This window comes from Gopherus evgoodei, chromosome 6 (assembly GCF_007399415.2).
Source record: "Gopherus evgoodei ecotype Sinaloan lineage chromosome 6, rGopEvg1_v1.p, whole genome shotgun sequence".
In the NCBI taxonomy this organism is placed as follows: domain Eukaryota; kingdom Metazoa; phylum Chordata; order Testudines; family Testudinidae; genus Gopherus; species Gopherus evgoodei.
Window position 1 is genome coordinate 114568804 of NC_044327.1, and position 13987 is coordinate 114582790.

The window sequence follows — 13987 nt, forward strand, 5'->3', positions numbered from 1 at the left end:
GAGTGAAGCATCTCTGCTTGAATTACTTTAGGGTGTGTTTGAGAGAGAGAAACACGTTTTAGATGAAGTGAAGAAGCATAGCTCCTTACCATGGTGGTAGTTGAGATGATCCCTTTCCTAGTCACTATGATGTCTAAATGGTGCCATGTTGGTCTGTAGTCTGTCTTTTAGTTTGCATCCCACAGAAATTTTTTTTTACAGTTGTTTCCATTTTTCGTCACATAGACTACTCAAATCTCTAAGTCTTGTATCGTTTTCCTTTGTTGTTTAGACACTCCCCAAACCTCTATATTTAAAACAAATATTTAGTATCCCAGTGAGGGGCCCAGTTCTGCTCCTGCTGAAGTCAGTGTCCCATTGAATTCAGTGGAATTAGAGTTCAAGGACCAGACTTGAAAAAGTACTAAGCACAATGTTTCCTCTAATTTTTTCCATCCATGTGCAGAATGAATTTTGTTGTACGCACCAGTATGGAGGTGATGTGTGCCGGGGTGGGGCCGAGACTTTCGGCATGTGGGAGGGGCCTCAGGGCTCGAGCAGAGGGTTGTGGGGGTCGGGGGGGTGGCTCTGGCTGGAGGTGTGGGCTCTGGGATGGGGCTGGGGGTGAGGGGTTTGGGGGTATGTGCCCCGGGGCTGTGGCAGAGAGAGAGGACTTCCCCCGCCCCGCTCCCCTCCCCGCTGCAGCAGTCCCCGGACCAGGGCCGCAGGAGAGGAGCCCCCAACTCCCCCTATTCTCCCACACACACACACCTCTCGCTTCTCCAGACCCTTGTGGCTACATGGCTCTCCTCATCAGGTACACAGTCCTTGATAGGCTCCTGTGCGGCTGCACAGGCGTGCACATTAGAGAGAACACAGACTGAGTGCTCTCAGCTGGGACTGGATTTTCAAAATAGTCCAGTGCCTCTTGTGAGTCAGAGCTTCTGGGTGTTGAGTACTTCTGGAAAAATGTATCTTAACTCTTGAAAACCTGGCTTCAGTTCTATGCACTGGGGCCTTCTGAAAATTCTGGCCTAAACTACAAAGAAATCCTATACAAGAAAACTAAACTGTGTACTGTGTTTATAATGCAAAAAGTTAAGAAAATATCAACCGTAATTACCTCTAATCATAGTGTTCTCATACAATATCTGATACCAAGCTGCACATTAAATTCAGAAATGTTAACTGTAACTTCAGATTTCCTGAGTTCTTCATGTGTCATGTCATTGTAAGAAACATGTTAATACAATCTCCTGGATTTTTGGCAGGAGAAACATTTAACAATCTTGCAGGCAAAAAATCATTTGCCTTTCAGTAACCGCACTTCAAAATACATGCTAAGATGCACAACATATCTATGTGTTTGTTTGTATTCATTTAACTTGTTCAGATATTTATCATTTTTAGAAATGAATGTGGCAAGTCATTGTAAAAAATGGATCTATCAATTAATACATGAAAGTGTCTTTTGTGTAGCACAGTTAATGACATTAGAGGTAGAGTAGGGCAAAAATATTTTGGCAAATAGTTTTTCTGAAAAATACAGTTTTGGTCAACTCAAAACTATTTGCTTTGAGTTTGACTAATAGTTTCGACTGAACCAAAAAAATCAAAACACAAAAATTTCAAAACAAAATGTCAAAAGCAAAGGAGGACTAGATCCAGAAAATGGCAGAGGACGACAACCACCTTCTTTATAACCTTCATCCCAGTTGGTAAGGTACTCACCTGGGTTTTGGGAGGCCAGGGTTCTATTTCTTCCCCTTTGCCTGATGTGGCAAAGGGATTTAAAACTTGGTCTCCCTCACCTGGGGAGGGGGGCACTCATCCTAGCCATTCTAGCCATTGGGCTATGGGATATTCTGATATGGATCTTTCTCAGTCTGTTCTGTTGAAGATGTTCTTTTAAAAAAAAACGCTCATTGGGGAGGGGACTTGAACTTAGGGTACTTACCTAGGATGTGGGAGACTTAACTCCAGCGCTGTAGTCATTCTGTCTTTCTCTGGTCCAGTGGCTGTTCAATGTAGGGCTTTGGAGTGGAGCCTGGAGCGCGGAGCAGTGGAGCTACAGGATTTTGCCTGGAGCTGGAGCAGAGCCGAAGCACAGCTCAAAAGCCCTGGTTCAGTGTCATGAATGACAGTGAATTGCTACTGTGAATTACAGTTGTCTCTGTGCCAGGAAAAGAGAGTGAGAATTACTCTATAGCCTGTTAGGGCACTTACCTAGGATGTGAGGGACCCAAGTTCAAATCCCTACTCCAATGACTATTTATAAAGAGTGGAACAGTTCAACAGGTGAGATTGAGAGACACCCAAATAATACATGTTTAAAAATCTCTGCTCACAGTTGTATATTGGCACACAGCTACTCTTATTTGAACCTTTTGTAAACATAAATTATCACTTTGTTCGTTGGTAGTGGCTTGTAGCTTAAGTATTAGTAAAACTAATGGATTTTAATATTGGGAATTTTCTGAAAGGCATGTTTGTACATTGTATTCAAAATTTTTCACAGTTGTATAATTCCTTTAACTTTGTATTCACAAAAGTTAAAACATTAATTATCTTTTGTAAAAATTTTGCAGACAATTTTATGCTATAATTATAAACAATTGTATTTTGCCAGTGTTAATAGTTCAAGGGAAACATCTTGTAATTCATCTAAGTAGGTCAGTTTTTTTGTAGGACGAAGATTAGAATACTTCCATTTTCACTCTTGTTCTTCCAGGAAAGCTTTTATTTTAATATTCTTGACCAATCCTTATGCCAAGCAAATAAATTAGATTTTCTTGTTAACATTGGTAGTCTGCCCTTTCAGTGACTACTTATTAGATATGCATTTGCGTAACATCTTAATATTTTCTGCTTAGATTAAAGAAATGTTTTATGTTATAGATAAGGAAATAACAAAAATGAACAGCCCATTGCTGCTTTATTGGTCATCCCTGGAGGAAAAGGACTTATTGTCAAAGTAATTTTCATGTCAAGATTTGCAGATTTCTTAATATCTGATTACAGAAGAATCCTTGCCAGTGTAGACAATAGAAACAAACAGCATGTTGTCTTTGAAGGAGCAACATAATTTAAATTTGACATGGCCCACATTTATTTAGAGAACTTAATATTTTCTTTTAATAACAAAAATGGATCATAGTTAATTTACTTTTTTTAATCTTATCCCATCATGTATTCTTAGTGCTAGAGTCAGTTGATTCAGAGAATTAGAACACCTGCTCCTGTAAAGTCATCCCATATATAATAGACAGAAATTATTACAAAAATCAATGTACTGTATTTGTACAGATTTCTTTATAACAAGCGTTTATTAGGTGGAGGTCACTATAGCTGTTGAATATAGCTTGCATGGCTTAGATTACAAGCAAAATTATTTCTCAAATATATGCAGTCTGTTCCAGAAAAAAGACTTGTAAAAGTAATTCAAACAAAGGCCTGCTTTCACAAATTGACTTCTGATACAGTGATGATAAAAAGAAAACTGATGGTGAGGGGCGCAGAGGAAACATTGGATGATAAGTTCACTAATCTTACTTAGCATGTATACAGTTTGTGTCACATTCAAAGTTTTATTTAGGCTTGGAAGGATTAGATTTTTTTAATAGGTAAATGTCTGTAAATGACAATTTTACACACACACTCCCCCACATCCTCTTCCCCCACCCCCCAAACTGGTGAAAAAAGATTTCCATCAATGATGATAGCCTATATGGAAATTTCGAAGTGAGAACTGCTGCTTGAGAACTTATTACAGTTTGATTTAAGCATATTTGTATATTTTGACGTGATTTGTGTTTTAATAGCTATAAAGCTTTAACTGTTCGAATCTCAATATCTGCTGTCATTAAATAACTGTCAACCCTTTTGCCTGATCAATTTCCCTCAACTGTGAACACTTAAATAGATTATTTTTAAGCATTTTTATTTTTAAACACTGATATTATCTCTCAAAATTATTTTTTAAAAAATCGAATTCTGCCAAGCCTAATTATTTTTCTGATTGATGAAGAGCAAAAATAAAGAAAGATTGAGAGTTGTTTGTAGGGCCACTTTGGCTAGTGTTGTTAGCAGTGGCTGGCAGAAGGAAAATGACTTCAAAGGGTAAATTCCTTTTTCTCATAGTACATTTTGAATTGTGTTCAGAATGGGAACTTATTTTTGGCAAATACCAAAAGTCATGCAGTAACTTATGACTGACAATATTTTACTTATTGTGAAGTAAATCTCCTGGAATTATCCATTCTAAATTTGAAATTGAACCAGGAAGAGCAGACTAACTGTTCTTAAAACTCACTTTTTCGTTAATAGCTTTTAAACAGAGTAATGTGGAGAGGGATACTTCTTATGTTAAGTTATTATTTTATCTTTTTGTGAGAGACCTGAAATGAAAAGGGAATTCCTGGGTTTTGTCATTTAAGAAGGCTGGTGGAGAAGAAAAGTAGAATTCTTGAAAAGCTGAATCAAGGAGAAATATACTTAATGAATGAAAGTCTACCATGTTGTATTGGTTGGTTTTTTTTTTTCCTTTTTTTTTTCCCCCCCCTGAGCCTCATAAAGAAACTAAGGATAGTAACCAAATTCAAGAAACAGATGAAAATCTAATTGTCAACTCATGAAAAGAAGAATATTTCCATTTTAGTAACTGAAAGAAACAAATAGATTTTTAGGCTAGTCATATCTAAATATTATAACAGTATGGTTAGTAATTAAATAACTTGAGTGCTTCTTATTAACTCAGTACTGGTTATGTCTGGGGTAAAACTGAGATGAGTGTTAGCCCAGGATGTATAGTACTGATCAAGTTAAGAATCCTCCCCACCAAATGATCTAAATACACTTTACTGCAATCACAATGAAGGGAGAAACCTCTAGTGAGCTGTGGTTTAACAATACATGTACTACTGCAATCAAAACCACTCACAGAATCTGCAGTGATAAACAGTATATTTGTGGTGTAGTGCTTGTGGATATGTATGGTGCATTGTACTGTTATCTTTTGGATTCTTATACTTTTTCCCCTTACAGAATTCCAAAAATAAAAAGACTGATCTTGAAATTATAGTTTAACGATGTGACTGGTAATTAATGCAAAAGTTAGGGGGTGTTTAAAGTTTTAATTTGTATTATAACTATTAATTATAATTTACTTAAATTAACCATTACATTTATAGATGATCAAACACTAGCAGCAAAACTTGATCTTTGCTTTCACCTCTAGCTCTTACAAGAAACATAATCCTATTTTGAATTTTAAAGAATGTATAAAAACGGTTTAACAGTCTTTCTAGTGTGTGGACTTATACACATGGTAAACATCCAAGACAGATGACTTGAGTTTTTTTTAGGTAGAAGTTGAGTCACAGACCATTGGATGAAGAGTTAAGGCTTTACAGTCAGATAGTTGTCAAACTGTCTTGTCTGAACAAAATGTAAAGTTTAAAGTAAATTAAATCCAAGATATAAATGTTGATTATTCTGTTAGTAATGAAGGGATTAACATTCACATGATAAATGTTTTAGCTGTAGACTTTAATCCTCTTTGCAACTGAAAAGAAGCATCACAATAGGGAAAAATTATATGAACATATTGATAGAGGAGCATGTATGTTTTCTTCATTGATTAGTTTATATTAGTTATGGAGTTTCAACTTTTTGTGGATTTAATTTGATTTGTTGTAACAACAAAATGAATTCACGTGAACACAGTATTAAGTATTACAGCAGTGTATATGGGGAAATGAGTTTCTCATGTAAAAGGTAATCATGGAACATGAATGGCCCTAAATCTTTTCTTATCCCTAAAGCCTCTTCTTTATTTCTTACATGACTGCATTATTTTTATTTATATATTTATTTATTTTGGAACAGCTTTTAGTTTCCTTAAAAGATAGCATTATACCATGTTTATCCTAAAGCCTTGGTCAGATCCACAGATTCAAAACATTTCTTTGAGACTTCATCCAAAAATAAGCCAAAGCAGATGCTTAGCAAAAGAATATTCACCATAGAGCTGATTTTGCTTTTACTATAGCTTTGGGACATGTTGCACTCTACAAAATTAAGATTCTTCTGCTCAATGCAAGTTTAAAAACAGGTATTTTGAAAAACAAAGTGCTTCACAGATATTCATGGAAGCTATAAAAAAAAGTGTCCTATCTTTTGTTTGTAAGATGTTAAATTGAAACTAATCTTAATAGGTTATAAATATAGCATGTATGCGAGAGGGAATTTTTCAGGAACTGCCTTATGCTGAAACAGGTCATCTTTTTGTTTTCAGAAATTCCATGGGTGACACTCTGAGGTTGGTCAGTGGAGTTCAGCACCCTGGCTCTGCCGGAGGACTCTATGAAACAACTCAGCACTTCAATGACATCAAAGAGCATCTTCATATAGTAAAGAGGGACATCGAGCATTTAGTGCAGCGAAATATGGTAATTTGTGTACTACTGGTGTAAAGAATGGCTGCGGAAATTCAGCATATGGCTGTTAGTGAAATGTTGGGAAAAGCCAGCATGTAATTTAATGAACAATTACTCTTTCATTAAGCTGCTCTACTGAAACTGTTTTGCCTTAACTACATGATCAGTGTTTTGATAAGATAGGCATAAAAAGCATGATATTTTTAACTGCCTTAACTTGATATCACATTTATGCATGCAAATCTTATATTAATGTAAATGGCCAGTTAAATGCATTACTGCCCATTTGAGCATGCACAGTTCTGTGTTTGCTGTTGTGGTAAATGCACACTCAAACACAAACATTGTTCAGAATCTGATCAAAAATAAATGTTGTGTGACCACTTAGAAGATAATTCCTCAGACTACACTAGAATGTTCATTTTTTTCAAATTGCATGAGCAGGACCTACAACAATTGTCATAGCTAATACTTAATAATTAGAAAACCCTTTTTATTATAAAGGTACCTGTATGTGCATGGGGGGCATATACACTATTTTTATCTTATTTGCAAAGCAAGGGCTGCCATCGTTTAAAAACCGCAGCTGTAAGAAGCTATGTGGGAATTAGCATCAAATACTGCATGTTAGTTGTTTGTTTGAATATTTACCTATACAGTAGCCTGGAACTTGTTACCTGTGGAATCACTCAGTCTTGGGGGGGGGGGGGGGGCATTGTGTTGGTTTTTTTGGTTGTTTTTTTTTTTTTTTGAATGATGCAATGTTTTCTTCGTAAGCTGGGAACATTGATTCAAATGACTTCCTATTTGTCCATCTAATGTATTTAGCAGAGCTCCATCCGTAATAGCCTGTTCTGTCTTTGGTAACAGGCCTGAGATGCATTCGGAGTATGAATACATCTCAAATATTTTTTGGCCATGCCATATTTCACTTCTATATTTACAAAGCAGAAACGCTTGGAATTTCTGGAAAACTGAAAGAAAAAGTTGGCACTTTTTGTCCCACAACCTGATGTGTTCCCCTAACAGTGGCACATTTTTTCTTTTCATCAGTTTTTAAGACCATTAGTAACAGGCTTCAGCACATGCTTCAGTAATAACATCATCTGCAGACTTCCCAGCTGCCTCTATTGCTGCAAGGAAAGTCCAAGCATGCTGATGTACTTTAACATGGAGAGTGTCTATTTTGCATAGAGCTCAGGCATTTGGAACTTCCCAACTACGATCCAGATTAGATAATTCAAGGCGCCTTCACCACTGTTGCGCTCAAATGGCTTACAAGGCCTGCAAGAAATTATTTAATTATTATGTCTAGGGTGCTTAACTAAACATGTATCCTTGTACTCCCAGCCTCCAAGTAACTTCAATCTGTTCAGCTCTCATACACAAAAAAAATAAATAAAAACAAAGTTACATCTTGAGTCTCCTACCCACACACTCCTTCACTTTCCCCTGTTCTTTCTGTAAACACATATGTGCAACTTTCTTTTGAAAATGTTTTCTAAAATAGCAGTCTTAAAAATTCAATTGGCATCTTTCTGCATTATCGTAACAAATTTTTGCTTTCTAGCCATCAAATGAGAAACCAAAGTGTCCAGAATTACCACCATTTCCATCATGTCTATCTACAACTCACTTCTTCATTTTTGTAGCAGTTCAAACAGTGTTGTTCATCGGTTATATCATGTATAGGTAAGTTACTCTTTAAAAGATTGATAAATATCTTTATTTAGGAGTTCTAATTTTAAGTACAGTTAGTGACATGATCATATTAATCATTGTTTTCAAAAAAAAATGTATTAAGTTAGATTTTTAAAATATTTTTTATTATATATTTGCACACACTATCGATTTGTCCAGGCTGACAAATTAAAATAGCATAGTCAGTTTCCTCTTCGATGTATATGTCCGTTAGCACAGTGCTACATTGTTGAACTCAAACATGGCAGAAGAATCTTTTTAACTATTTCAGTTAAACTTTCTCAAAATACGCTAATTAAAACCTTTTTTATGTATTGGGCTTGGTTTTCTAAAAAATTTTTTTTGTTTTGTTTTTGGCAGGGGAAGTTGGGGTTTTTTTGTTTTATTTTTTATAAAATCTAAATTTTGGGTTGAATAGTCTGTTAACAAATCTGATTAATGTCCCTGATCGTGCCATGCTTGCAATGTAATTGAAGCTTTATTGGGGAAAAAAAAATATTGCTTATATGAGTAGCCTTTTCACGAAATGAAATGTACTAATTTCTTTGTGCATTATCTCCTGCTTTTTTTCTTTTTTCATTTTTAGGAGTCAGCAAGAAGCAGCAGCTAAAAAGTTCTTTTGATGATCTGTTCCTTTTGTGTGTATGTGCCTGCTGTATGTATGCACAGAATATTACATAAGTCTGTAAATGAGGGAAATTCTAGTGTTTAAAATGCTTCAATATTGTAAATTATTGAATTTTTGCTAAACAAAATAAGTTCTTGTTTAAAACATTAATACTGTGGTTAAAAACAGCCCTTAGAGCAATGGAGCAAGTACAAAGGAAAACTGTGGATCCTATTTACTTTTTTTTTTTTTTTTTTTTTTTTTTTTTTTTTTGGTTACGTTTCTGGTAGATACTGGGACTTGACCATGGTATTCCTATTGTTTTATCAATATGTTTCCAAGGTAGAGAATTGGGGCATAGAGGGCCAGTCGCTGTTGCTGAGTATTTCATGTCCAATGATTTGTGCAGAAAAATATATTTAAGCATCCTGACGTGAGATTTCTTTTAAATAAAAATTTTGCATTCCTCTAATTTTGGGGAAAAAGCATTGTTACAAATATTTTATTTGTCATTTGGATTTCAGTTTGGCAATTATGTAGTAGCTTGTAGATCTAAATTTCACAAGAGTTTGTAGAAATAACTTGGTAATTTGTGAACCCTGAAAGCCAAAGGCCTTTAATAACAGTCTGACTAGTAGCTGCTGGAGTGTAGAACAAAGGCGCTCTCTATGCAGAACAAGCAAACAAAGGCTTTTGTCTTATGAGACAATGAGAGAAAACAATACATTCTAATAAAGTAGAGGTCCTTTAAGCAGTTGTGTGGGGATTGTTAGGGTTATAGTTTCATGACTGACCGTAATTCTGTAAAATAGTTAATGGAACCTTTCTGACAAAGAGATAATATTGCTGATATTTCTTAAACTCCAATTGAGATGAGGGCATATTTAAATTGACAAATGCTTTTATTTTTATAAGCTGTTTCATGAATCTAATAGAAATATCACAGTGGAGACTCTGGTTAATATTTTACATAGTAAGTGTTGCAAACTAGAAGTTTTGTGTACACGTTTCCTACTTCCTCACAAGCCGTTGTCTCAGATGTGTTTTGCTGTTAGTCCAGCAACTCTTACTGAACCAGTATTGTGTAAGTTAACTAAGTGTTCAGTCTGATGGATTTGAAGATTGTTTAACATTGCTTATCATGTGAACATTTTTGCTTCAGGGACAAAATGGAACAGATGGTCAAATTAGTAATAAGAAAAGGATTCACGCTACTTTGTTTACATATCCATAGCAATCTGTTCTTGAGTAGCTCTCCTACAGAGTTAAAGTATTTCTAAGTTTCTGCAAGGCACATGATGAAAACTGAACGTTGGGACTGTTCTGTTTTAATTACAGAATGTGTTTTGTCTCAATACCTGCAGAAATTGTCTAGAACTTAATGTATGTAATTTTGACTCCTTTGGAGGAGGCAACACATGCTGTCAAGTTCAATGTCATGAAAAGCTATTGGTTAGTATTGTGCCTGAGAATTTGGGGAAATAATAAATCTATGCAATATTTTTTACTGTAAAAATTAAACTATCATATAAATGTGGATGTCTATGCTATACCCATAAAGTGTGATTAGATCCATTCCACACCTGTTTGTATAGCTAAAGTATGTGATACACTAAGTAAATTTATCAAACTATACCATTTATAAATTATGGGAAGGCTTTGTTTGCATTAGTGATTAGGAGAAACTACTGCCCCGCACTGATCTACATAGATAAAGACAAGTCAGTGGCAGAGCCCTTGCTATAGCCTAGAGTAACACAAGGCAGCAATTAATCTGCTCTCTTCTCTCACACCAGTAAGTATTTACAGATGCCTTGGACTAAACTATATTTAATGAAGAAAATGCCAGTGTTTTATCAGATCATTGTATTGTAGTTCATTATCTTTACAACAATGCACAGTATTATTTCTTTCACCTCTGGCGCTGGAACATGGTCAAACAAACAAAACCCCCACTTTCATGATAGATAAATAGTTTGTATGTTCTGCTGAAAGAATAGATCTCATACGGTCCTACATTTGGTAAAATGATGTACAGTTCTTAAAGATATCTTCCAATTAATACATTCTTGTTTCTCCATTTTGTGAATCTCTCAACTATGATTTATTCAATTTGAAAATTAAAATGTTGAAGCAACCAGTGGTATTGTATCTTGTGTTGGGAAGAGGAAAACACTGGGGGAAGCTTTTGCAGTTTCTGAATTAGCTCACTATCTAAAATTATATCTACACTATCATGTTAAATTAAAATGCATTTATGCTGCGGATGGACCTGATCCCACAGGAAACAATAGCAGTTTGCCATTGACTTCTGTGGAAACAGAAGACACAAAATGTGCACTTTTCAAAAGGTGATCGCATCTAATTCTAGCAATGAAACAACAATTCATGGGTTATCCTTGCTACTTGATGGAGGGATGGATTTGACTTTACTCTCATTCCTACCATGACTTTAAACTGTGGCTTTTTCGTCAGACTATCTTGTTAGCTAAAATACTGTTTCATTAGTGCCACTAAGTGTTGCAATGTTGTGTACAAACACACTTGCTTTTTTCAAATGAATTGAATCTTAGAGAGATGAAAAAACTTGGAATCTAATTTTAACAGTTTGAGGGGCAAATTAGCCTGGTCTGAGTCTTAAAATTGAGTGTAGCGTGATAAATGGCACATGGAAATGGAAAGAGAATCTCAGCACAAGACATCTGAGCCCTTTAAGCAAAATGCAAAATCACGGTTATTTAAATTGACTGTTTCCTATTTGAGAGACTTTGACTTGTATTGATGTATAATTACTGTAACACTGAAAAGGTTGTCCATCTGTTGTTTTGGAAGTGAAGAACATAACCTTATTTGAATAAAGAAACATATTTTAGTAAATGTTTTCCCTCTGAATTTGGTACAATAACTCCTCACTTAATGTCGTAGTTAAGTTCCTGAAAAATGCTACTTTAAGCAAAACTATGTTAAGTGAATCCAATTTCCCCATAAGAATTTATGTAAATTGTGGGGGAGGGGTTAGGTTCTAGCAAAAAAATTTTCGCCAGGCAAAAGACATTATATATACATATACATATACATACACACACACGGAGAGTATGTTTTAAACAAACAATTTAATATTGTACACAGCTGTGATGATTGTGTAGGTTGGTTGAGTTGGTGGAGTCAGAAGGTGGGATATTTCCCAGGGAATGCCTTGCTGCTAAATGAGGAACTAGCACTCGGCTGAGCTCTCAAGGGTTAACACGTTGTTAATGTAGGCCTCACACTCTACAAGGCAACAGGAATGGAGGAAGAAGACCCAACAGAGGCATGGCAGTGGCTGCAAACATTCCTTGCAGAAACTGAACCCAGGCAGATGTACCCACACTGTCTGCTGGAGCGCACCCCTCCCTCTACTTTCCAAAGTGCTGGGTGTGTGTGTGTGTGTGTGTGTTGGGGAGCAGAGGGGGAGCATCTCTACACATACCTCTGGAGCGATCGATCCAGCGGGGTCGATTTATCACGTCTAGTGAAGACGCAATAAATCGACTGCTGAGCTCTCTCCCGTCAACTCCAGTACTCCACCGGAGCGAGAAGCGTAGGTGGAGTCGACGTGGGAGCAGCAGCAGTCAACCTGCCACAGTGAAGACACTGCGGTAAGTAGATCTAAATACATCAACTTCAGCTACGCTATTTTCATAGCTGAAGTTGTGTAACTTAGACCAACTTAGCTCGCCCCCTACTCAGTGTAGACCAGGCCTCTATGTGTGAGACAAAGAGACATGCATTGCCCCTCTAAGTAGGCCAACCCCACTCTTAAATACACTGCCTTCTTAAGTAGATCAACAAGTTGAGACAGCAGCGGCTGCCAGCAAACTCCCTCCGTCCTGAGCCCCGTCCTGTCCCGTCTGTGGAGATGGGGTACAGGAGTCGGGGGAGAGGGACACCCTGACATCAGCACCCCTCTTCCCCCGCTCCCACCCCCTGAACAGCAAGCAGGAGGCTCCCAGGAGCAGCTCCATGGCGGAGGGCAGGAGCAGCACATGGCAGTGGGATGCGGGGACACCTGAATGGCCAGTCAATTGATAGCCTGTTGGGTGGCTGTGGCACAGGAACTTATGGGGGCTGCCAGCTCACCCTGGTTCCAACTCCCCCCCCCCACAAGCTAGGTCCAATGGGCTGCTCTTCCTGCAAGCAGTGGACAAAGCAGGTGGCTGCCAAACAACGTTATAAGGGAGCATTGTGCAGCTTTAAACAAGCATGTTCTCTAATTGATCAGCGACGTAACAATGAGATGACCTTAAGTGAGGAGTTACTGTATAGCAGTCAATGAAGTTGCTTCAAAAAAATGTTCATTCTATTCTTCATGGTGTCACGTTGCATAACTTTGGAAAATTTCCTGGGCAGGTGAACTGTAAAAATTCTCTAACTGCTGTTGTTGCTTGGCAGAGATTGGATGCTTTCTGGGATTAGGGGCTCAGTGTTTTTAATTTATAGTGAAATGCTGATCATGAGTGTATCGAATCCTTAGTGCCCATTGGCCTGGGCACTGAAATTCCACCAATTTGTCTTTTGGTTTAATAATACAAAATGCTTACAATGAGGATTAACTACACTAATTCTAGTATCAATTCATTCGGTGGAAAGGAACTAATATCCTTTTTATCATGTTCTGTTAGCTATAGCTACAAATCTTAGCGTTTGACTACTCTCAATCTACTTCAGATCTGCCGTTGATTACCGTAGTAGGGTTACACAGAAATTCAGGATTGAATATGGCCTCTCTGAATCAGCTAAACATTTAGGGCTTGTCTACATCAGAAAGTTGCAGCGCTGGTGAGGGAGTTACAGCGCTGCAACTTAGGAGGTGTACACATCTGCAGAGCACCACCAGCGCTGCAACTCCCTGTTTGCAGCGCTGGCCGTACTCCCGTTTTGTCTCGGGTGTAGAGGATCCAGCGCTGGTGATCCAGCGCTGGTAATCAGGTATAGACACTTACCAGCGCTTTTCTTGACCTCCGTGGAATAAGCAGGTATCCCAGCATCACCGAGGAAGCCTCTGGTAATCAAACTGGTCTCCTTCCCCAGCTTGTTCTCGCGTTCCCCGAACCCCGAGCAAGCAGGTCTCCTTCCCTGAGGTTTGCTGGGTGGTTCCGGGAACGCGAGAGCAAACCGCGGCGAAGCTGGTCTCCTTCCCCGGTTTGCTCTCTCGTTCCCCGAACCCCAAGCAAGCAGGTCTCCTTCCCTGCGGTTTGCTGGGTGGCTCCGGGAACGCGAGAGC

General features: G+C 37.6%; 1 protein-coding gene across 1 annotated transcript in view; it reads left to right on the forward strand.

Moving 5' to 3' along the window:
- LMAN1 (lectin, mannose binding 1) overlaps positions 1-11601 on the forward strand; it is a 33607-nt gene extending 22006 nt beyond the window's left edge. The window contains exons 11-13 of the mRNA XM_030567111.1: positions 6275-6428; positions 7987-8108; positions 8704-11601. Coding sequence (XP_030422971.1) covers positions 6275-6428; positions 7987-8108; positions 8704-8740 — 313 coding nt within the window. The 3' untranslated portion in view covers positions 8741-11601. The remainder of the gene's footprint in view (positions 1-6274; positions 6429-7986; positions 8109-8703) is intronic.
- Positions 11602-13987: the final 2386 nt, after the last annotated feature.